The 24,311-nt window shown below is 42.4% G+C and overlaps 1 protein-coding gene across 3 annotated transcripts in view; it reads left to right on the top strand.

Annotated features, from left to right (window-relative positions):
• Positions 1 to 24,311, top strand: part of COP1 (COP1 E3 ubiquitin ligase) — a 120,016-nt gene that overhangs the window by 34,961 nt on the left and 60,744 nt on the right. For all 3 annotated transcript variants that reach the window (XM_015869783.1, XM_032446164.1, XM_032446163.1), the window contains exons 11-12: positions 504 to 639; positions 16,542 to 16,685. In XM_015869783.1, coding sequence (XP_015725269.1) covers positions 504 to 639; positions 16,542 to 16,685 — 280 coding nt within the window. The remainder of the gene's footprint in view (positions 1 to 503; positions 640 to 16,541; positions 16,686 to 24,311) is intronic.

The raw sequence follows: 24,311 nt of genomic DNA, 5'->3' as shown, positions 1-24,311 counted from the left end.
AGCTCTGTTGCTTTTGGAGTAACAAGAGAAATACTTCTTGCTACAAGTTTTTTGAGTGTAATTGACACCAAATGTAGGCATATTGTACCTGAAGTACAGTTCTGGGGGAAAGGAATATATTTTTCACTTCCATAGAATGCTAGACATTCTTTACAGTGCAATTTGATGTGCTTAAGGCTTTTCTGTTAATAAACCTTATGGCCCGTAGGCTTTGAATTTGACTAAAATAAGTGAGCTCATCTATCAGGAAAGCGTATTTATGATCTCTAGGCAGATTCTCAATGCAGTAGGTTCATTGGAAGGACTTAATTTATGCTCTGAAAATCCTGCTGCCTTGAGGGAATGCCAAAAAGATGAAAGAGAGAACCTATTTTTGACCAAGAATCCTCCCCAAATAGCAAGCAGAGGTGGTAACACATGAAGACACGCATCATGTTTGCCGTTGTGTTTATTTACTTTCTTATTCATTTTTCACCCTCTGCAACTCTTCCACCTCTCCCTAGATGACAGCAGAACCACAAGCCAGCTGGATGAGTTTCAGGAGTGTCTATCCAAGTTCACACGCTACAATTCTGTCCGGCCCCTGGCAACGCTGTCCTATGCTAGTGACCTCTACAATGGCTCCAGCATAGTCTCCAGGTGAGAAATTTGGTGGCTCTAGCAGTGCATTTCGTGGTGATACAGGCTGCTGAGGCAGAGCTCATTGCTTGTACAGATCATAATTTGTTTAATACATGTGTAACACTTTGGCTACACCAAAATAATTTTGTGATGAACATGTGGTTATCATCGGTCTGTGAATGTGCTTAAGAGTCACAGTAGTACCTTTTCTGCCAGCTGATATAGATTAGAACCAAGTGTGGAATCTTTGAGAAGCCTTTCTAGTAAGACATGAAGGTTTTGTTGTAGGCTCGATCCTCTTCATGGTACAGTTGCATTAAAAATAATGGAGATCTAGCAGTTTAAGCCATTTTTCCTGATGCTGGTAATGTTAGGAATCTGTGGTGTTATTAAATCTTGTTTGTGGAGCCAGTTGTAATGGCAAATATTAAATAGCTAAGTTGTTGGTGACTGCGATTGCTTGACCTCTGCTAAGTGTTGGAAGCTCTTTCTGCCGTGCTTAAACTGGTGAGGGGGTGGTTGTGGTAAAATCAGCATAATAATTCTCTTTGTGCCAACAACAACTCTGCACCCTTCTGCCACGTGGGATGATCATGTCTTCTGCACCACTAAGGTCTGAGCTTGCAATGGACTTGTTTAGACATATGAGCTGGTGTAGGGAGCCTGCTTTGGCAGGGGGGTTGGACTCGATGATCTCTAGAGGTCTCTTCCAACCCCTACAATTCTGTGATTCTGTGAAATGTCTTTCAACAGAATCAGTTTCTTCTAGTTTCATGCCACGAACCAAGCTCCCTTAGGGATCAAGCCTGAGAAAGCACACGGGATAGGGAAAAGCTGCGACCTGCCAGCAGGCCATACTTTAAACTGACTTCAGCAGCTGCGGAAGCATTCCCTGGGGGATTTAATTAGTCTGTGGTAACTTGGTTAGAGCTGTTGGTGGTGTTGGGAAAGATGATGCAATGTGCTAATTGGGATTTTTTTTTCCCTGTATGGCATACGTGCAATACACACAAGATTCTTAGGGACACATTTAACAGATTTAAATGCATTTGTAGAAGTAGCATCATCCCTAATTTGTAGGTAGGGAGCGTGAATTCCAAAGTGGCCATACCTGGGGTCTTGAAAGTAATGCTACAATGGCATGATGAATTGAACTCAGACTTTGAGCCTTGGTCTAGTGCTGTATGACAGAGCCATCCAGACAGTGACAGAACAGCTTGACTGTTTCTTGAAAGACCACAAGAAATGTGTTATGTGGAGAAGCCAAGGCATGTGTAGCATAAAATACATATTTTCTTTTAAAGCAGCATTGATCCCTTAACTGCTGCAATATGTAGCAGGAATGTATAATGTCCGACTTAGTCACAGAGGTCAGAACACAATAATCACTGATCTGACGTGTATTTAACCTGTGCTGATTGGGTTCGTGCTGGCTGCAATGAAATGCAGATGGGAATCTCACTGCAACGTAGACAAACTTCCTCAGCTACCAACTTCAGCATGGATTGGATTTTTCTCCTTTGCCCTTTCTTCTCCTTGACATTCTGCAAGAACAGCATTTTTGTGGTATTTGGTTAGAAAATACTGGAAGGGCAGTAAATCTCGCTCCGGTTTTGAAGGTATTATAATTCTTGGGTGAAATATACATTTGAATGGTATTTTACTGTTGTTAAAAATGAAGATAGAGTGGGGCCTCCATCCAAGCTAGTGCTAGAATCTGTAGTTACCTAATTTGCAACACATTTAAGCCCCCAAGAGTGTGGCTTCCACCTTTGTGTTTCTCCCTTGCTTAAGCCTTTCGTTTTATCAAAGCATTTAAGGGATGTTTAGGGGTTTCAGTGTGTGGGCTGACTTAAGACATTTTGCGTTTGAGTGTGTCCTTAAGTGCCTTGGTAAAAACAATGCTGCCAAATGTGCTTCCACTGCAACTCCAGTTTGCTTCTGGCTATCCAGACAGTTCCTTCCAAGTTTGAACTGGTTAATCGAGAGTTTATATGTACTATTTGCTGGCCAACATGTTCAGTTGTTCACCACTGCTCTTCAGCCAAATTAGTAGGTCAGAAGCATCAATGAAATAAAAGTCAAAAAGAGAAGTCTTACTGCTTAGCTGCTGCTGTTGACACAAGTGCATTTAAATACAAAGCAAAAATGACTTATCAGTAGGTAATCCTCATCAACTCACCCCTCCAAACAAGGAAACAAAAAACCCAATAACCAAAAAATAGAGAAACAACCCAAAAGCAACCCGGTGGTATTTTTAAGGGATATTTCAAGTATATTTAAAAGTGGAACGTGGGATTGACCTGAAGTTTAGTTCCCTTGTGTGCAGTTTAGCTTGAGGTTTTCTTAAAAAAAGGATGGTATGAACCAACAGAATGCAAAGGTGCCTGGTTTGCATTGCTGTAACTCCTTAGCATTTAATACACTGGACTTGGAGAACTCTGCTCTCTTTAACAGAGAGTTGATAAGATATATTAGCTCTGTGTGCAAAGGAGGTTGATGGAAACATGTTCGTTATCAGCAACCTCTTGTTTGTTTGTTTAGAAGGGAAATAAAACCGGATTTATGGGAACGGGATGAAAAGTGTAATTAAAGGCTGTATATAAGCCGACTGAAAACCCCCAAAGCTGAGCAGCAGTCTCCTGAGCCACTTGCCACAAGCATATTTATGAATGCCTGAACTTCTTGAGGGCTAATAAAAGCTGATGAACAACCCTGGGCACGTTGCATTACCTAGAAGCATTTTGGTGAGGCATGAAGCTGCTGCTGCCTTCCAGGACACGAGAAGCTCTGCTTTCCAGTGCAGCTTTCCCCAGCACTGAGCGTACCCTGGGAACTCTTCCTCCTTGCTCTGCAATCCTGCTGTCCCTGGGCAGCATCCACACGGTGGCAGCCGCCGGTTGCGGTGCTGGGAGCTGGGCAGGGGCTGTGCTCCCTCTGCTGCATCGTCCATCACACATTAACACTGATTTAATAAGGTGCACGCAGCCAGATGGTGAGCCCAGCCTGGGTGATCTTCCTCACTTTGCTTAGAAAAGATGCTCGTGCATGAAAACACAACACATCCTTTTTTCCCCCTTATTTGCATTGAGCAAAAGCTGAACAAAAGACATTCAGTGAAAATACATGTAAGGGTTTACACTGACCGGTTGTTCAGTTTCGCTTTAGATTAGGGGCACTTTCAACATGCCTGCTTTGCAATTGGAGCATACGTGTAGCTCAGTATGCTAAATGTATTTTTATGCACTCAGTTCTCTGAGGACAAAGTATTTACATGGCTTTCACGAGTATGTTAAGTTTAGCTAGAATTGGGCCAAGGAATAAATTTTCCATTCATTATGCCACCAGACAGAGCAGTCGTCAGAGCTTAACTTTTCCTCTCTCCACTTACTGAGGCAGTAAATAGTAGAAGGCTTTCTTTTAAAGATGAGACTGTAAACTGCAGCGTTAGCATTACAATGATTTATGTAGAAAATTGCTTTAGCGCTGTCAGAGGCCTTCAGAGTATAACGTGGCAGTCTTTCATGTTTCAAGAAACTGAACAGAGAGCTACAAGGCTGCAGTGGGATGATGTCTGCCTGAGGTGGGTTATCAGCACACAGCTTCTCCCTGCTGGGAGTTCCCAGGTTGGGTGCAAACATGGCTGACTTCTGTCCTAGAAGCCCTCAGAGTTTTTTTTTGGGCAAATGCCGTGTGGGTTTTTCTAATTGGCTCTGACTGCAAATTCTTCTGGGTTAGTTTACCACTTCTCTGCAAGGTCTTGAAATGACGTGGGAGGAGGTTTGGATAGCCAGAGCTCTATTTGCCCAGTGACTTAGTGATTTACTTCATTAAAAAAATAATAATAAAATAAATTGGTTTTGGCTGCTGATACCTTGCTAATCAAACGAGGGCTTTTACCTTTTGGAGTCCTTTGTTCATTTTTTGGATTTATTTCTTTTATTACTTGCTTTTTATTCTCTTTCCTCTAAGCCAAGTGCAGGATATGAAGAGGCTTTCCTTGCACTCACACCGTACAATTAAGCCACTGTTTCAAAGTTGTGCTTTTGTTTGAGTTGACCCTTTCAGTAACATGACCTGAAATTCTTTCCTCAAAGGTGAGATTAAAAGGAAAAAAAAAGCCCATTAGGAGCATGTTTTCCATCGATTCACTGAGCTGTTTCATTTTTCTGTTCCCCTTTTTCCTTTGGTCTACTATTACTTGTTCATATATATTGAGTTCCGTACTTAATAAGATGCCTTTTAGTTCTATCTAACACAAGTGTTATTTTTTTCTTCACCTCCCAGCCCCTTCGCTTTTTAATGCTCTGGGCTGGCAGGGGTTAGATGAGCTGTTTTATTAAGCTGGTGATGCTTCTGTGTTGGTGGTAGAGATGAATGACAGAAACATGCATGTGGGTTTATCCTTCACAGGACTACGTTTCAGAGTGCAATGGATGCTGCTGCTTGAGAAGGTGAGAAACGAGGAGGGCTGAGTTTTTCTTATGGCCTTTTCTTAAAGCGATCATTTTTAAAATGGACCCTTATTTAAAGGTGGCAGTTCTAAACTGTGGATGGATTTGTCTTCCTTGGATTGTTCTCCATAACTGGATGGAGGAGAAATGGTCGGGTGAAGCGACTTTAAGTGCGGAATAGCAGAGGATGCTTAAAATGGAAAGCCCTGAACCTCTTCGAAGTTTGTGCTTCTCCTCTGGCTCTGTTACCTTGATTCACATGAGGTTTTGGCCTATTCACCAGAGGTTGTCTGGGGCCGAAATGGAATTTTGTTTACTTAGAGCTGGGCAAAATACCGAGCCTTTCCATTACTTTTTCTCTTGAGTGCAAAACTAATGCATTTCTTAGTACATAATTGTGGTCTGGATCCCTGGAGCAGAAGCTCACTATGATGTGTAACCAGCAGAAAGGTTATACAGATGTCAGCATGCAACTTTGACTTTGAGGCCATCTCAGCTCCATACTGTAACCCTCCTAGTCCAGAGCAGTAGGACCAAAAGGAACTGTGAGAACCTCTCCAGCCCTGACCAGAAATACACACCTTCTGGTGGCTGTGTTGGCATTGCAGCAATACATTCTTGCATCTACGTGTGAATTTGCTTTTAGGGTTAACATTTACATAATTAGGAATTGGGAAGCTAATGAATGAAACTTTCATAGCCACCAGTGGGACCTTATTTTTTTTCCTCTGGTAATTTCAGACTATCTGGTAGTAAGATCTTTTTCCCATTAAGCTTTTAGTAGTTCAAAGCTGTCTACAACTACAGATAATTAGATGGGTTTTGTAATTTAAATCAAATTGTATGAATTTTTATAAATAGTCTGTGAAAAGTATTGAAGAGTCCTTGATCAGTTTGGGAATCAGCTTCCTCCTGCCTTGGAAGCACTAGCAGAAGAGCTGATCCTGCTTTGGGTAGGGTGTCGGACTCAATACCTTGCAAGGTTCTTTCCAACCTGAATTACTTTCTATTCTATCGCTCGGTAAAGCAGCTTGGACCTAAATGCCATTTAATGAGGTTTTTGAATCTCCCTGTTTCCAGGTCTGCATTCTGTATGTTTGTGCTGAATGCACACAGTCGGCTTGTATTTAAATTCCAGGTTCTGCTTCCAACATCCTGCTGAGCATCTTCCTCTGGCCTTATGGTTCAAGAAGAAACAATATCCTCACGTGGCTTTGCCACTGTGCAAACTGAAATGCACTTCCTATGTATTTAGATGTCAATTTAAGCATGAGTATTTACCCTAACGAGGCTGGGCTTCTCAAAGCATGACTTTGTAGAGCTGCAGGAATTGAGAATGAATGCAGTAGCATCAAGAATGTCCTCTGAGACAGATACCTGAGTAGTGTGTGGAAGTCGTATTGCATCCCTGTGTTCACCCTTCTTTTCTTGATCAGGACAAAATACTTTCCTGTGATGCTTCTGTTTCTCCTCCTATTCACATAAATGCCATCATTAGTCTGTAGTGTGGTGCTTTGACCTCAGACCTGGGACTTACAAACAACAAAAGCTGTAGTTTCACAGCACCTTATCTGCTGAACACGCATAAGGACAGCATTGGCAAAAGGCAGTTCTACAAGCTTGCCTTCTCCATTCCCAATTTTATAGCTTTCTTTAATTTTTGAGTTTTGATGCAGTGAGTTTCATAGCTGACTGCTTGAGGAAACAAAGCCTGTCATTAACAGGGCATGAATTTCAGTAGTTTATTAGTGGGTTCTTTAATTTTCTAGCTGGATTTGTTGGAAATGCCTCGCTTTGGTAGCAGGTCATTATCTGAAAAGAATTAGTGTGCCTTTGGATTTCTTGTTTTTCTTCCTTGCTTGCTTAGGGGGGAGTTGAGGTTGTTAAATGATGGGCTGGCATGCAGAGTAGTGTGGGCTTGAATAGTTCTGAGGGAGAAAAGAAACGAAACCACCCCCCCAGCAGCTCAGCTTGGAGAAGAGGTTGGAGCTAATGGTTATTAATGTTGGCTGTACTAAGAACTGAGAAGTAGGATGGAGATGCTTTGGATCCATATGCTGCCTAGGTGTTTTGTGGGATAAACTGTGAAGTGACACTGGTGTTTGTGTGGTTACAGGGCTGTGTATGAGTGTGTGTATACACTGATGTAAATGATGGTGGTGGGAGTCAGGGCAGGTTTCTCTCTATGAGACAAACAAGGAAGATCCCTCAGAACCTCTTCCTGAAGAAACAGCATGCAAAACACTAACCAAAAAAAGAGATTCGGAATGCTATCAAAGCAATTTCCTGAAACAGATTTGGCAGGTGGACTGAAAATGTTTCAAATGGCATTTTAACCTCCTTCCATCATTGCCAGGCAGCAGGGCCATCAGAATTAATTGTCCCAGCCTGTTCTTTGGCTCCTCGACACGGCTCATCTGCGGCGTGCGGACACGATATTTATGAAGGCTGGTACCCTGCCTCACGCTGCCTGTTGGATTCAGCCGAGGTGTCTGAAGAGGTTACTGTCTCCAGCTGTCCCTCCTGATGCTCTGCTGCAGGGCGTCTGGCAGAAGAGCTAATGGAGTCTGATGAATTCAGAGGCTCTGGTTAATAGTTTGGCAGGCCGTGTGCCTGGCATGGGCTGGGCGCCGGTTTGATCTGAGCTCCTCATTAGGGAAATGGGGAATCTGGCAGTGTGGTCAGCTGGAGGCAGTAATGCCTTTGGCGTGATGGTGAAATGGGGAACTGGAGGCCTGTAGATGGGCTGCGTTGATTACAGTCCCGGTACTGATGGATGCTTCCTGTTCTGAGCTCTTTTCAGATGCATTTGTTGATCTGTTGCAGCTGCGATGCTCTGTTTTGAAGAAACACAATTTTGTTGGCACGGTAATAAATGTGGTGGTTTGAAAGGAAGCTTGCAAGCTTTTGATGGCCCTATATTTAGAGGGAATTTCAATCGCTATCAGAAGCTTATTCCTAATTCATGGCATCGCACTGGTAGGATGTACAGACAGCCTTCCAACTGGCTTGAGTTTGACTGTGGGGTGGAGTAAGGTTTCCTCCCTCAAACCTGTTCCATCATACGCAGCTTGGCAGGAGGCTGCGAGCTTCCTTCTGAAAACACTTCCCGAGCTTGAAAGGAGAGTGGCAAGCGTGTGTGGAGGCCTAAAATCTCTTCCACTCTTATGTTTTGGAATGCTGAGGCTGTGCAGTGCTACCCCCAGAGCTGTCAATAAACTCTTGCGTACCAGCAAACCTGGTTAAAATTGAGGATCCTGCTTTTCAAATCTGGATAAGCCGCCTGAAATATTGCAGCAGGCACAGCGATGATTTGGCTGCAGTTTTAGCTAACATCATTAGAAACATGCTGTATTTAATTGTTGGTGATTTTTAGTTAACGTTTGCCCTAGCCTAGCTTATTTTAAAATGGTGACTTTGGAAAAACTGAATCTAATCCTCATTAACTTGCATGGTAGTTGTTTGCAGTTGCTTTGGCTCATTGTACTTCTGTGTATCTACCATATAAACCCTGGGACTGTCGTCATCTCTTCAGCATGCAGAAGAGCATCGCTAGCAGTAAAGTGGCTTTTTATCAGTACGCTTTATGTTCAGTTGCTTGCAAAATTCAGTAGTTCCCTATAGATTTTTCTCATCATTAGTGCTAATTAAACTAGGTTCCCCTGAATACATGTATGAATAAAACTTATTTAGTAGAATAGTATGTCCCTAGCTACATGATTTTACAGACAAAGTTAGAAGAGATTTTTGGGTTGTTTTTAGAGGATATTATGTTCAAAGTTGCTTCCCCTCAAAACAGAGGGGATCTTGATTATGGAAGTTAAGCTACTGTAGGAGGCACTGTCTCATAGTGCAGCATATTCTCCTGTTGGGTTTTAAAAAAGAATAATTTTATTTTATCTAGTGATGAGAAGGCATGAAAGTAGCTCTGTTGGTTTTGATGTTGGAGCAGAGAGAACCTACCAAACCTCCTCAGTTTCAATTTAGAATGAATTGAGAGTATTACTAAGTGGCTTCTATTAGAACTGATGGTATTTCATTACACATAAAAGGATTTTTGTAAGCATGAAATGGGCCCGAAACTAGGTCTAATGACATTACTTAGTCAAGTTGGTACCTTTTTATACCTGTCTTTGAAACAGAGCAGAATAAAGCTCAAGACTACTGTGGCTGTGAGAAGGATACTGAGTATGACTGCAGCATGGTTGGTACTATAGTGTCTTCACAATTGCCCAGAGCTGAGGACTCACCTTGTCTGTGCAGTGCAGACTTCAGTAAACAACAATGTCCTTCTCTGTTTGTTCCCTTGCTGATGGGAAACAGTTACAGGGAAAAGAAGGTAATCAACTGGTGAAGAGCTGACTTATTGTGCCTTATGTCTGTGTTGCAAATAGACTCCTAAGCAGAGCTGTACTTGAAAACATTTGAAGTGTGAAGGAGAAGCAGTGGCAGGTGAGGTTACCCAAGATGTGTTCCAACAGCGGCTAGTGTATCCTGAAGATCTCCAGGAGAAGGGATTAAACCCCAAACCCTGTGCTTTTGGTGGGAGAATGTGCTGTTACTAACAACTCAGTAGTCTGGGCTTTTGATCAATATCATCTGTTCTCATACTCCTACAGTGGCGAGGAGTGATATCATTGTAACAGGACTGCTGAGCCCTGATGGTATTGATCTTAGGGTGACAGGGATCTGCTCTGGATCTGCTGCTTTCATCACTGGAGGTGCACGTGAAGAAATTGTCTCTCAGTTCTAGCAAGTCCGGCAGAGATGGACTTGAAACCTTGCTGAGTCCTTCTCCATCTATGGCCTTGGTTCAGATCCAGCTCTACCTTATAAACTGTTGTGGTAAGTTGATTGCGACTGCTAGAGTCAAACAGCAAAACAAAAACCCTACCAAAACTGTGAGCCCTCTAGTATGCAGCTCATGTCTCAGAAGCATCTAAAGGTATTTCTTTGTGAAAAGTGGTGTGCTTAATTTTGGACTGGAACGCTTGCTTTGTAAAGCAGATTGCCTTTGCTAGGGGAGGCATAGGATGAAATGGAGATCTGTTTGCAACAGTTTACAACAGATGTTCAGTTTTCTTTTTCCCTGAAAATCAGGATACACGGTATCAAAGGGATCCTAAAGTCCAATATCTCTGCCAGTTTTCCTGGCTGGTTTGCTGTGAACAGAATAGTAATAACTCCAGGCACCAAGTGGGCTTCAGTGTTGATTTGAGTGATGGAGATCTTGGGGCTGGGAAGTAAATGATAACTACGGTTATGATTAGGGAATAGGAAGGCTTTCTCAAGTTTCTGGCTCATTCATTTCTATGCATCAATTTTCATGTAATTTCATCCTTTGGGCTGTTGGGACCAGAGGCTGTCGTGGGCTGATGGACTCTTGTTTAATTAGCTGGGCTGTGAGTTCTCTTTCCATTCTTTCTGTCCACTTAAGTTTCCTTTGTGCTGGGTCAGACATGTAGCTGATGTTACTGAAATTATCCTTCTGGTTTCAGCTTTGACTTGAATGTTACACAGAACTTACCCATACTGCTTTTCTAAATGAGATTAAATGAAGCAATAGGAATGCCATAAGCCCCAAACTGTGATTCCAAGTCATAACTAGATTATACTAAAACATAAATAAAATTACCTTCACCTTTGGCATAGGGGCTGTGGGCATGTTTGACAGGAAAAGTGTTTTATGTTGTGCCAGAGGATGTTCAGGTTGGATGTTGGGAGTGAGCGCGTTGTGGGACATGGTCAGTTGGCATGATGGGGATGAGTTTGGGTTGGACTTGGTGGTCTTAGACTCATAAAGGTTGGAAAAGCCTCTTTCAGTGAAAGTGGCAGATGCTGCTGAATGATGTTCTCATTTTGTACTTGGTGCTTATGCACCTGTTTAATATCTTTGTGTCCTGGCTATCTGCTTGGGCCTGTTTAGGGGTAGGTGTTCCATTATTGTCTTCTGCTTGGATTACTCTATAGCCTAGTAAAGAACAGAGCAGGCAGCCTACAGAATCTGCTGTCCCAGTATGGCATTAGGTGAGGAAGATGCATGCCAGTCACCACTTGAACTAAATGAATATACAGGTAGTAAAACTAATATCTGCTATTGGTTAAATGGCTCTGTTCTACTACTGTATTTAAAACTTTGTGCCCTGCAAGTTGTCTTCTGGAATGTCTCATCCACCAACGTTTTTCATCAGACCTCTGTTAAACTTGAATCTGATTTATTAAGAGGCCTTAATTGTGGTAGCTGAGACATCTTTGTCAGATTTGTCCTCTAATCAAGCTAATGTTCTGGTAATCTACGGTCGTGTCCAACCCAGGTTGATGCAGTTCTTAAGGATGAAGATGTTTGTTTTCTGATGATGGAATCCATTAAGCAGAGTCTCATTTATGTAGTTAACTTGTCTGTCTGTGTAACAGGCTGTAGAACTGAAAGGTATGCTGTTTTGTTTTCTTTTATTTAGGAGGCTCTTCATAAGATTTAGGGGCTGCAGTAACTCAAGGTTGCACTGTACTTACTCAGTTTCTATTTGGAAACACCCTTTGCGGTACAGCAGTTTCAACAGGGCAAAATGTTCAACTGAAGGTGGTCTGTTTGTGTTCTTATGGCACAGGTCAAGTATTTAGGGGCAGCAAGGAGTCACTAATGCAACTGTTGCTTTATAATTTAAAAATGACTATTTCTTCTTATGCACAGCTTTAGCATAACAGCTTTTTGATAGCAAAACATGATTGTTTTTTATCTCAGTAATCGTTGTTTTTAGATGTGACAAAATCTCATCTTTGAGGTGCTGGAGTGCAAAATACAAGCACCGTCTGAATGTAGCTTTGTTTTAAAAACTACAAATTAGTATGTGAGTGCACGCTTTGTGGCACTAATTACATTGCCTTAAAATAAAAGTCTGCTGTAAAAGCAGTCTCTAAGGAATGTGATATTAATACCAATTTCTGTATTGGTCCCAGGTGCCAAACAGTCTGCAGGGCTGCTCGTGGATTGGCTTGTAACCTTAATTTCTAATCTTTTGACTTCAGTGTTTCAAAACACGTTGGAAATAGGCAAAGAGGCTGCAAGCAATAGGGTTTGGGATGGGATATCCCCATAGTCTGGGGAGTGGAAGCACAAAGAGAGAAAGACTAAAAGCAAATGCTGCTGCTGCTGCTTCCCTCCCACCAGTTAACTTCCCTCCGCTCCCCAAAATGGAGAGCAATTATCCAGATTGCTGTTGAATGTGGGACTGGAAATGTAGAAATAGAAACAGCACCATATTAGGTAGAAAGTGGAATTGAATGGATTTGGTATATTCAGTCAGAAAACTATATATAGGCCCATGGGGAGGGACTGAGATGTATCCTTTCTGGAAATGGCAACTCCTGCAGTCTCAGATTGTGTTACTGAGTCAGAACTTAGGATTGTAGTAGTGATTGTAGAGTGTGTGTGTGTACAGTGTGCATTACCAGTGTCAGGTTCCCATCACACTATGCAGCAGCAAGGATCAGGTGTGGTGTGTGTGTGTGTTTTAAAGTGAAGGGCCATGGGGAACCCAAGATAAACCTTCATCTGTTCCAAATCAGTCTTCTGGCAAAGTGCTTTCCACTTCTAATATGAAGTGGTTCACCACCACTTTTGCTGTTGCTTTGTTCATAAACTGTGACTTTATACACCCTGCTTGTCCCTTCCCTCAACCTGTTTCCAAAGCAAAAGCCTCAGTCGTTCTGGCACTCGCCTGTGAGGGAGCTGCTTCATCTCTTTAATCCTTCCAATTGTCCATCTGTATGCGTTCTCTAACTCCAGTACATCATCCAGGGATGTGGCGAACATCAGGATGCAAATATAGCAAGGCTTTATGCAGTGGTAAAAATGGGGAATACTCATTCTTCACTGTTTTCCCCGTAGGTCTACCCTCAATACCAAGCCAAGGTCCAAAACGTGTTTCAGAAGCAATTTATTTCATAATTCCATTTGTTAGCTGGAAGTGCTCTCTAATGTCATTTTAAATTAAAATGAAAAAGTTGATTTATTTTTTTTACTCTCAATCTCTGAGATTATAGAAAAGCAGCAGAGAAACCAGAACTTTTGAGAATGGATTTGCTTTCCACTGGCTGTTAGTGATAATACTAAGATGCTGGTTACTTGACTTCTTAGCAGAAAGAAAGCAGTGATTTGGGCATAGGAAATGTCTCATCTCCAGAAGGTTCCTTCCAAAAATTCACATAGTTCTGATGCTGTCAGTCTAGAGGACAATCTGCCATCACTGGAGCTGGTTGCTTGCACTTGGGTTGAGGTAGGTTTGTAGCTCCAGCACTGCTGTTCCCTCAGCCCTCTCCAGCACTCTACTGAAATCCATCATCGTTGGTCCTACATTAGGTCTACTTCAAACACATGGCTCTTCTTTCAGGAGGACATTAACATCCAGCACACGAGCGCTTCCTGCCTTGTGTTGGCTCGCTGGTGGCCTCTCACTGCACATGAAGCAGATGCTAACTGCTGCATGTGCTGTGCTCTGGCTGCTTGTTTTGCTGAGTGATGGCCTTTTTTTGGACAAAAATGGTTATTTCCTATTACCCGATTGCATGTTATTGTTGTACTGATGGCTACAACTTGATTTATTTATGTAAATCTGGCTTTAGAAATATGTCACCTGAAAAGCAGGTTGTTGTTTATCAGAGCTAGCCCCATTGTGTCATTTGACAATATGTAAAACTGAATTCTCCTGTGAATTTTCATAAAGATAAACATGCGTGTAAGGCAGAGCTTATACTGAAACAAAAAGACTTGAGACAGTAAGTGACAGGAATACCAGCGAGCTAGTTAAGTGCAAATGAGCCTTGCTTAATACTAAACATGTTTAGAGGACTTGTAGGGAAAAGTGTGGGAATGGCTGCTGTGCAAATGGGGTTGTTTGTCCTAATCCTGATTAGTGCAGGGGGGAAGTGGAGGCTCTGCAAATATTAGCAGTAATTTTGCATAGTGAATAATCTGCTCCATTAGTTACTTAGATTGTTGATATTTTTCTTTGCCAGTCGCTTACTAAAAGCTGATTGGCAGAAAGGTGGGTTGCTTTTCCTACCAGCACTGCGCGTAGGTTGCAGAGGGCAGGATGCGACACTGTTAGATTTGCTGTGTTGGGTTTGCCTGCCTTCCTCACAGCCACCAAACATCTGTGCAGGTGCTGCTTCATTTCTGCATCAGTTTTCTCCCTGCAGTGTCTTTGATGCTGTCTGAAGGTCGCAGGTCTGATGATCTGTTTTTGGTGGTTGATGCTTTTTATTAATTATTTGTAATGGTGTGCTAACTTTTACAGATGCATTGAGATGCTCATTTGTTACGTCTATGGTATATCTCTTAATGCTAGAGAAGGAAACCTACCCTCGCTGAGACAGTGTTCTGTTCCAGTAACTTGGCTTTTTACCAGCCATTGTAATAAATTATTTGTTCTGCAGTAGCAGAAGGCTGAAGGTATAAATTGAGTCCAAGCAGATGAATTGCTGCCATCAGTTTAGTTGCGCCCTACCTGAATCCACGGACAAGCAGGAGCCGAGGCTGCGGTTCAATTAAGACAGTGGTACAAGTAAATCCCTTCTTTTGTTATGTGTGCTTTCGATTATACAGTTCTCACATAGAGCAGAGTGAGCTGACAAGTCAAGTCAGGAACAGTGCTTTTGTCCTGGCTATATAGAAGGAGGTGAGGCTCAGGGAGAGAAGCAGCCTGGCTGCTTTACTTCTTGCTTTCCCTCTCCCTTTTTATATAAATAGATGCATGTGTGTCCTCTTGATTCACTTATTCCCCAGTCATAAGCACGTTCATTTTCTTCACTTCTTTTTGGAACTGATTTGGCAGGCTTGGCCTGACTTGCTCTGTCTCTACTGTAGCAAGCAAGCAGTGGTGGAGGAACTGTCTCCTGCAGCGCTTTGGGGAGTTTTAGGCAACCTGAGTTAAAAGGCCAAGTTACAAGCTGCTTCATTGAATTACTTCATATCGTCAGGCAGCATATCAAAAGTCCTTCGTCTCCATAGTTTAAAAATAACCTGATGATATCTCTCCTCTACAAGGATTTGAAAACCCTGTTGGCATTTGAATTTCTCTTCCCTTGAAAGCAGTGCGGTGCCTTCAACTGCTCAGCTATGGCGAGGGGTAAGAAACACGAGCTGTGGCAGCTGTGAGTGCTGCCTGAAGAGCCCTCTTCTCTTATAATTGGTTTGTCACTTTCTGACTGTAGAAAGGTACCATAAGTACCCCTGCTCAGGATTTTTCAGGCTATATGAGTGTGAAATCCTCTCAGCTTAAACTGGGTGTTCTCTGCTGTCAGTCTGAATGTGCTGTCTGGTTCACAAATGCTTCTGAAGAGAATTCTGATAGGGACGGTGGAGATTGAAATTAATTACTGAATGGTTAGTAATAGCGGATTGCTTAGATGGGAGACTAGAGGAGAGCTGGTGACTCATCATTGCAACATAGAGATTGAGGGTAAATGCTGCTTCCACCTTCTTTCTAGGAGTAACACCAAATGATAGTCTCACTGACAGTGATGTTCCTGAAACTAGTTAAGTGTCTGCACACATCCATCCTGCCATACCTTGCATGACATGGGCTACAGGCTGGTGAGGAGCTGCTTCTAGAAAGGAAATTTACTTCTCTGGCTACTAGATGTTAAGTGGGTTTCTCTCAAGCCCTTCCAAACTGTGGAAATAGCAATGAATTGAGCTGTGTATACCCTGTTGCCTGCCTTTCTCTCAGATGTATGTCATGTACAACCGCAGGCTTTTCTCATTTGCAGCTTAACTTTGTTATAAGGTGACTGCTTTTACTTGCTGCTTTGTTGATATCTATTACAAACTTGCCCTGCAGTTCAAGAAAATAAGTGCCTCTGTTTCCAAGAGCAACCCTAAGTGGAAGTCGTAGCGTGCATGTGTTTTACAGTATTGATGATATATGTTTCAACCCTCTGTTGTTACTTAAGGAATTTAGAGGGCCTTTTCCAGTAGTGCTGGTTTGCCCTGCATTAACACATAGAGTTCACCAAGCTGCTGTACAGAATTGCTGAAGGATGGAGCGATGCATCCAAAACAAATCAATGGGCAAACATCCCTCAGCATCTTGTTTGTAGACCATGCAGCTGAATGTAAAGCAAGCTTCCAGGGTGAACCGTCAGCTGTGATATTTGGGTATCTTGTAATGTAGCTGATATAGTTGAACTGAAAAACCTTTAGAGCTTCTGAACAGAAGTTCATTTTGTAAATCGAAGAGTTGGATGTGTATGGAGTGGATGATTAGAAAATGGTGCCTGAAAGCAAGAACTCTGTCATTGGTGCCACACCTTATACAGTGTTCTGTGCATCGTATTTGTTAACTGCAGTCTTAAGGAGGATTATTACCTGCTCTGCCGTACTGAAATGTACTTACCAGCAAGGTATTTTGTAATCTGAATATGTGTCGTGTTGCATGATTCTCAGTCTGTGCTTTTCTTTTCTAGTATTGAATTTGACCGGGACTGTGACTACTTTGCCATCGCTGGGGTGACGAAGAAGATTAAAGTCTATGAATATGGTACAGTCATTCAGGATGCAGTGGATATTCACTACCCTGAGAATGAAATGACCTGTAATTCCAAAATCAGGTGAGCATCGACTTTGTATTTACTCTGACTGCCTTTTCCATTAGCTTGTTTACGTGGTTATTTTGTTGTTTTGCTTTCTTTGTCTGCCATGGGTAATACTTGGCTGGGAGGGGAAGGGTAGAAAGCAGGAGCTGGCAGAGAACTTGCTGTGTGCTCTGGGTGGGATGATGTGGCCACTAAGCACTCCTGCTTGAGTGTGCTGGGCCCAAGTATTCCGAGAAAGAAGCTTATGGTAGTGAAGAGCCTTCGTGTTCCTTGCAAATGCTGCTGGAAATCCACTTGGGTAAAAGGAGAGTGAAACCTGAGTTGTGGATCTACGGGCTATACAGATAACTTTTTGTCTCCAGTTCCTTATAACAGCCACCAATTCATTTACACTCTTCTATTCAATAAGATCATCTCCATTGCAACAAGTGGTTATTGGTCCTCAAGAAATACACCTCATTTGCACCTCCTGCCTATGAATTTATATTTGCCTGATGGACCTCATGATGTTGAGCTCTCGGGAAAAGATGTTGCTTAATTTTTGTACTTCTGTTGTTACTGTTAGTGTTTATTTTTTAATCCTTATAAGTGACTTAAGCCAAAGGAAGTGTAACCTATCCCACAACTTCTATCAAAAGAATCCAGCTAACGTAACTTTAAAAATCCCAATTTTTTAATTTAATGCGTTCATTGTGAGCTAGGCAGCATACCTAATAGGCAGTCTCCCTGTACAGCTGTGTGTTTGTATGATGCTTGCTTATGTAAATGCACCTGTTTGTTTGGAATGATCCCTTCATGATCAACTATTGGATTTCTTCTTCATTCTCTTACCTGTCTCCTTTTCATAGCATTGACATTTAGATCAGTATCACTCAACTGTCTTTTCCCAGTCTGATTTATTGCCTGTTTGGAGCTGAATATAAACAATATCAGAGGATCCTGTATTGATAAACCGTACTGATGATGGAGCTTGTGTTCTGCTGGACTTGTGAAATGCTCAGCTTTTTTGACCGAGTCATAGCAGTGTTCACACTGTTCAGCTTCATTGTTCTGAAGAGAAGAGCAGAATAACAGAACAATCTAGCACCTGATGAAAATCTCTCGTCTTAATTAGAAGGTGGAAAGTAATGTGAATTTGGTATTTTGCTGTCCGAGTCTCACTTCCCAACTTACTGCTTCACATTTGATAGGAATCTGCCCTGACAGTCCTGCCAGGCATTAGGTAATTGTTTGTTCTCCCTTCCCTGGCAGCTGCTGGTGCATTAGCACATTCACTGATGTTACCCTTGTCAGCTTTGTGCTCCAGACAAGATACTGCTTGCATTCAGTATTTCTTCTCTTCCTCAAATCTCATGCATGTATATACATATATATATATATACATATGTGACGATGCAAATGTTCTGTCCTCTGACACTCTGCCTCAGCAGAGATGGACAGGGTCCTCTTCATTCATTTACCTGCCCTAGTTTCTCTCTTTCCTCCCAAGAAATGCTCTTTTTCTTTTTTTTTTCCATTGGTACCTTCACATTATATCAACCTTCCTTCAGCATATGGGTGCTTTTGGTTTTGACAAATAAAGTTAGGCTGTCAGTCAAATGCATCCTTGCTATATCCATTAGCTGTTCTGCCAGTCACTGGTCCTGGGGCTCTCTGTCACAGTGTAAAACAGTATAATAATTTGCTATTCTGAAGTGATGTAGCTTGAGGGAGAAGTTATATAGGAAGGAAGACTGTAATCTCATTACAGAATATTGCAGTATGCTGAAATTGTGCCTGCATTATGGTTAAAAAAAAAAAAAAAGCCTTGGCTTAAGGCTGTTTCATCTTAATTTGGGTGGAAATGCAGCATCTTCCAAAGGCTTATTCTAACTCCTCACTAATGCCTTTCTATTACCAGGGACAAACACATCCCTGCAGCACTGCATGGGTGGTACCTCTCTTGCCTGCTGTCTTGGGTGGGTTTTGGTGCTCTGCCATGGTGCTGCCATTGAAAACTCCTTTTGCTGTCAGGCTGCCTTATGGGAACCTTTGTGTCCCAGCTGGTTAGAGCAGGCTATTGAAAAAACAACAATAAAAAACAAGCCCTGGTATAATGGGGATCTTGCAGATGGCTGCAGGCGCTCAGCACAGCTCGTAACATCCCTCTTTGCACTGCACCAGGGCTGTCTGTCTGCAGGTGGTTTTGCTCTCCAAATCCACGTCATGGTAAGCTCACCCTAAATCGATCCTGGTTAACCTTGTTGGAGGCAATGATGCTGGGACAGAAGTGATTAGCTTAACACCGGTGATTCAGCTCTGGGGGAGCAGTGGCTCAGGCGGGCTTCCATTGAGCTGACAGGTGACAGCAGAGGCTCAGCCTCTGGTGCCAGGCCTGCTGTCCTGGAGCAGCTGGGGAAGGGAAGGCAAAGGAAAATGGGAAGGGAGGAGAAGGGCAGCCCTGGTTGAGGCTGGCACCAGCCCTGACAGCATTGGTGTCCTCTGCAAGCTCAGGTCTCACCAAGTGGTGATGGATTGTAGGCCTGCTTGGATTAGAGCCCTGGCACAGAGCATCTCTTCCTCTTTTCCAACCCCCTCTTTACACCCACCTGCTTCTTAAACATGTTCCTTTTTCATCGCCTGCTGAGCTTTTCCTGATCTTTATTTTTAAGAATGGGGAAGGAAGTTGGTGTGTCAGTTTTCTGGTAAACGTGCATCGCGTCCCCTGGGAACGGCAGAGGCAAAAGCTTCCAGGAAAAACACAAGATGACACATAAATCCTCATAAAAATCCCATTTACAGATTCATAGCTTCAGCACAAGAAACAAATCCTGGCATTGTGCAGGAGCTATAAAAAGCACCGTGTGAGCTAATTATGATTTGCTGTGTCCCAGCTATGGCAGGCAGTAATCTGTAGCTCCCTCTGAGCAGGGGAGGTGGGAGAGAACCAGAGTGGGACAAGCAGCAAGCACAGCTCTCCTATGATTTATCCAACAGGCAGAATGGCTGCTGTGCCATAGGCTGCTGTGCCATACACTGCAGCAGGGAAAGAGAAAATAAGAGGGCTAGTGTTCCAGGTGAAAGAAATTTGCTTTAGGCCTCATTAATCCACAGTAGGTGATGTGCAAGTGTGACTAGGTAAACACGCCTTTCAAATGCATGTTTGATATTCTGCATGCTCACCACTGTGTGTGTGTTTGCAGCATCTGTACTTCGGTGATAGATGTTACCACGAGCCGCCCAAATTGGCTGCATCTATTTAGTCAACTGCAGTAAAAGCTGGGTTGTTGCTTTGTGTTTTGGTGTTTGTTTTTTTAGGAGGCTGCTAGTATTTTATTGTACTCATTTCTTGGTGTCAATAAATCAAATGCATGATTGCTGTAGCCTAATAGTTTGCAGGCATATTACTGTCAATTTTTAAAGTGTCTTTCAGTCCCCGCTATTAAGCTGAAATTAAGCAAAAACTCAGTGTGGTGTTTTTCAGCTTAGTGGGCTATTTGGAGAGGTATGATCTTAGTTTATGCTGGAAAACTTCAAGGATGGTTGTTGGGCGTCTATATTTCTGCTGCAGAGAACAGAAACACCTCCAACTTCCATTAATTCCAGCTTTAAGGTAACTGTCTTATTTTGCAGTAAGATGTTTTTCTTTACAAGTATTTCTCTCTTAACCCCATGAGGGACTTTCTTTGGTTTGATTTGAAAAAAAGAATAAATCTGGTTTTAATATCTGCTATGATGCTGTAATTCTGTATGTCTCTGAAGTGTTTGGTTAGTGCTGTTGCTCACAGGGATGGACCTTGCAATAACACATCATTCCTTTAAAGGCGTTTCTGTCTTCAAATTACTGGGCATTAGTTCACTCATGGCATTAGACTGGATCTGAAACATTTGGTACTCGAAAGCAGGCCGCTATGCAAGTAGTTTGTGCCTTATTAAAAGCCTCGGCTCCATTCATTTGACACCTGGTGACTTCATTGTGGATTTTAAGACTTTTCAGCCATAAAAACATTGGCTCATGAAAGAAACATCGGCACAACTGACAGCTCTCACTGAGCTGCCCACTCGTGTCACTGAACAAAATGAGCACACAGCTTCACAGGGTCAGGGATTTTGTGTGTCTGGACCAGATGCCAAGGTTAGGAGAGTGCTTCAGCAGGGGATAATTAGCTTTCAGTGAGACCTTCTCAGCAAGTTTCTCCTTGCTAATATCTCAGAAGGAAAGCTGTCATAAATTACAGCAAAGTAAACCTCGGGTGCAACTGTTTCACTGTTTGTGGTCAAAAAAGCAAAGTGAAAACTGAGAAGTATGGCCACTAGTATTTTAAATAAAAGGTGACCTTCACAACCCCACTATTAATTATGCATTATCTCAGCCCTAGGTATCTATCTTTTGTATCATACATCATAGCCTCCACATTTCAGTTTTTCCCCTGTACATGGCTGCAGGCCATCCAAAGGTTGTCTCTAGAAGGTTATTTCCATATACTCCTGGGGTTTTTGTGCTTAACTCACCTGAGGACTGAGTAAGCTGCATTTTTGGTCCGTCTCCCTTTTGCCCTTTACTTTCTCAGTCTCCATCTTGCTCACTTGTGCATTTCTGAGTCTCACTCAGCTTGTTATCCATGATAACATCTTATAGGAACCCAGGAAGATAAAAGGTCTTTAAAATTTCAACAAAACTACCTGTGTTGGGCACAGGAAAACGATCAGCCCCTTCCCAGTACCTTCTGCAATACCGTCCCAACCCTCTGTAGATCCCAGAGAAGCCATGTGGAGGAGAGCTGTAGGTGTGCTCAGAACAACTTGTTCTTCATCCCTTTGCAGCCTTTATTTTAATACAAGGAACACTTAGGTAAAAAAGTGTCCTTTACCTGGTCTCTATCTGTTCCAACCCTGAATTGTGCTGTAAAAAAGTTACTTTAGAGGCTTTAAGTCATAAAGAAGCTCAAGCACTACACTGTCAAGGAGAACACTCTGATTTCAGACTTTGTAAAGAGAGTTGGGTGGTGATGAGGGGAGAATGAAAGCAGAGAGGTGGAACAGGATTGTCTTTGTCTTATTATGATCCTTTAATCGTATTCCTTAAAAATGAAAGATTTATGGTGTGTGTGACTTAAAAGGTGTTAATTGAACCACTTAGTCGCTGCAAATCCCCAAACATTTTTCACCTGTCAGCTCCTGTTTTCCCTCTCAGTCTATCTACAAATGGTTTCCAAGTGAGTGTTAACCCCTTGCTAACACTATCAGGATAAGTGGTGCAGAATGCTTAGCTTGGTCTTTGCTGTGCCAGATCTACTGGATGTACTTTAGGGCACAGAAACCCTTCTTTTTTCTCTGTTTATATTGATTGCTATGATAATCTATTACTTCTCCTTACAAGCCTGACGTTACTTATATCCTTAGGCATTCTCTGGTCTAGCATATCTCAAACAGCAATGTTAAACTGACCTTTATATTTTTCTACCTACTCAGTAGTTCTAAAGTTTCATCATTAGGTATTATTATTATTATTATTTACGCAGTGCAGTTACACAGTTTTACACTTCTTCATAGTTCATTTCTAACCAGCCAGACTGGCACCAACCCATCTGCCTTTCTCTCCTACTGCTGATGCTGCCTGTCTGACATGCTCTCAAAGCTGTCTGGATGGAAGAATGCATTTTCAGAGATTTGGCCCTTTGCTGTATTCTTTCCGCTCTTCTATGATGGCTAAACTTAGATACGTTTCTCTTAAGCTGTCTCCTTGAAGTGCTGGCTTGAATGAAGATAAGATGATGGGAGGAACAGGTTTAAATAGATATGTCTGGGTCAGTGCCTGCCCCCTGCCAATGCTTGGAGGCTGCTCCCAGCCCAGGGCCTCATGCTGTAGCTGTAGGGCTGTGAGCTGCTGCTGCTTCCATCAGTGGTCACCTGGTAGCAGGACTCCAGATGTCAGCTATGGTTATCTCTGGATCGCTGCAGTCCTTGGTGGGCAGTGCCTGCCAGCTGCATTTGGTCCACAGGGAGCCACTTCATCCTCGCAATGAGGCTTCAGGTAAATCATCGACTCAAGATTTGCCTTGCTGTGTGTGCCCAGAGGTGGTAGCATCGACATAATGATGATATCTCCTTAATGATACGTTTGGGAGCAGTACCTACAAGGGCAGAAGATATGCTTTCTAATTAATGACATATTCAGGAAAAGCATTGCCTAAGCTGGATCGCCTCAACCCTTCTTTTAGCACCTGGTGGTACAGGATAATGATTTATATTAAGTGAAACTTGGAAATTTCTGATTGTGAAGTATTGCAAACAGTAGATGGCTGTTACAAGAAATAAATGTCCAAAGGTGAGAACAGGCTCTATGTTGGTAGAGGTGAGCACAGTGGTGTGAGAGATTTGTTGAAAACTGGTTCTTTTGGATGGCCTGCTCTCATTTTAAGTTAGATTAATATGTACAGAAGAGCAAGTCAGAGCTAGAAGGCTTGGATCGCCCAGCGAAGTTTCCTGTTGATGCAAGCACTGACAGCATGTTATTTCTTTCACACATTTCTTTCAATTTGTCTCACAAACCAGCTGGGTTTCTTGCTTCACATTACTCAAATAAACCTGTTGGTGCTACAGTTAAATAGCAGTCAGCTGAGATTAGTGCTTGGTACCTACAGTCCCCTTGTAGTTTTAATATTGGCACCCCCTGTAAATCTGAGCATGGTCAAGAGTAGGACTCCGGAGCTGTGCTAATCAAAGAACAATGGTGTTTGTATTTTTAAACTGCCTTAAGAAAGGAAAAGGATTTTCCCATATTCAAGTGCCTTATTTCTGAGGAAAACAGGATACGAGTATACAGTGGAACCAAGAATTGGCCGTGGTAAAGTACTCCCAAATGATTTCATGCATCTACATCATATTTCAGAGTGCAGCTGCAGTAGTCAAAGGGTGACAGAAAAGTTATGGAATCCTGAACTTTGAGCTGTATCTTTGGTTAAAACTTGGTCCCAAGGCTGTCCTAATCTAGTTAACTGTGTCAGAGTGGTTTGATGACCTGCATGAGCTGGCTCTGTCAGTTCAGTTTCTGCTACATACATAGCAATTGATACCAACTGGCATGCTTTTGTGCCAGATGGTCCAAAAATTGGTGAACAAGTATTACAAATTTGCTTACCTCTGTCACATTTCAGGAGGCAGAGCGGAGGCATAATGCCAGAGCGATATGAATGTGACTTGGCACAATTGTTGCTCCTGTTTTGTCTGCTAGCAGTTAGTTTGTCAGTGGAATTGTCATTTAGATTTTATGCCTACTTAATTTGGTTAAAATATAAACCCATGTAATGCACTTCCCAGTCAGCAGCATCTCCTGAATGGCCCTTAGCAAACAAACTGCTGTTTTCTTCTGGATAAGAAGTGGGCTTTTTATACGGAACTGTATATGTGCCAGGGAGCAAGACTGTTTTGCCTTCTATGCAGCCCTATACTTTGCATGTGTAGCTTTCGTTAGGTAAGTAGTTATCTCTGTAGTAAAAATAAGGCAGTAGCTATTGGCAAAAGGTGAGGTCATCAAACACTAACCTTTCTGTGAGAGTTTTTGAGGACTTAAAGCTAGAACAAGAGCTGTATTAGAAATGAATATATCCAAACAATAAATAACTCAAATCCTAGCACTTTGCTTGCTTAAGTGATGTTGCT

Source organism: Coturnix japonica, chromosome 8 (assembly GCF_001577835.2).
Source record: "Coturnix japonica isolate 7356 chromosome 8, Coturnix japonica 2.1, whole genome shotgun sequence".
Classification (NCBI taxonomy): domain Eukaryota; kingdom Metazoa; phylum Chordata; class Aves; order Galliformes; family Phasianidae; genus Coturnix; species Coturnix japonica.
The sequence above is the reverse complement of the archived record's forward strand: the minus strand, read 5'-3'. Positions and strand labels throughout refer to the sequence as shown.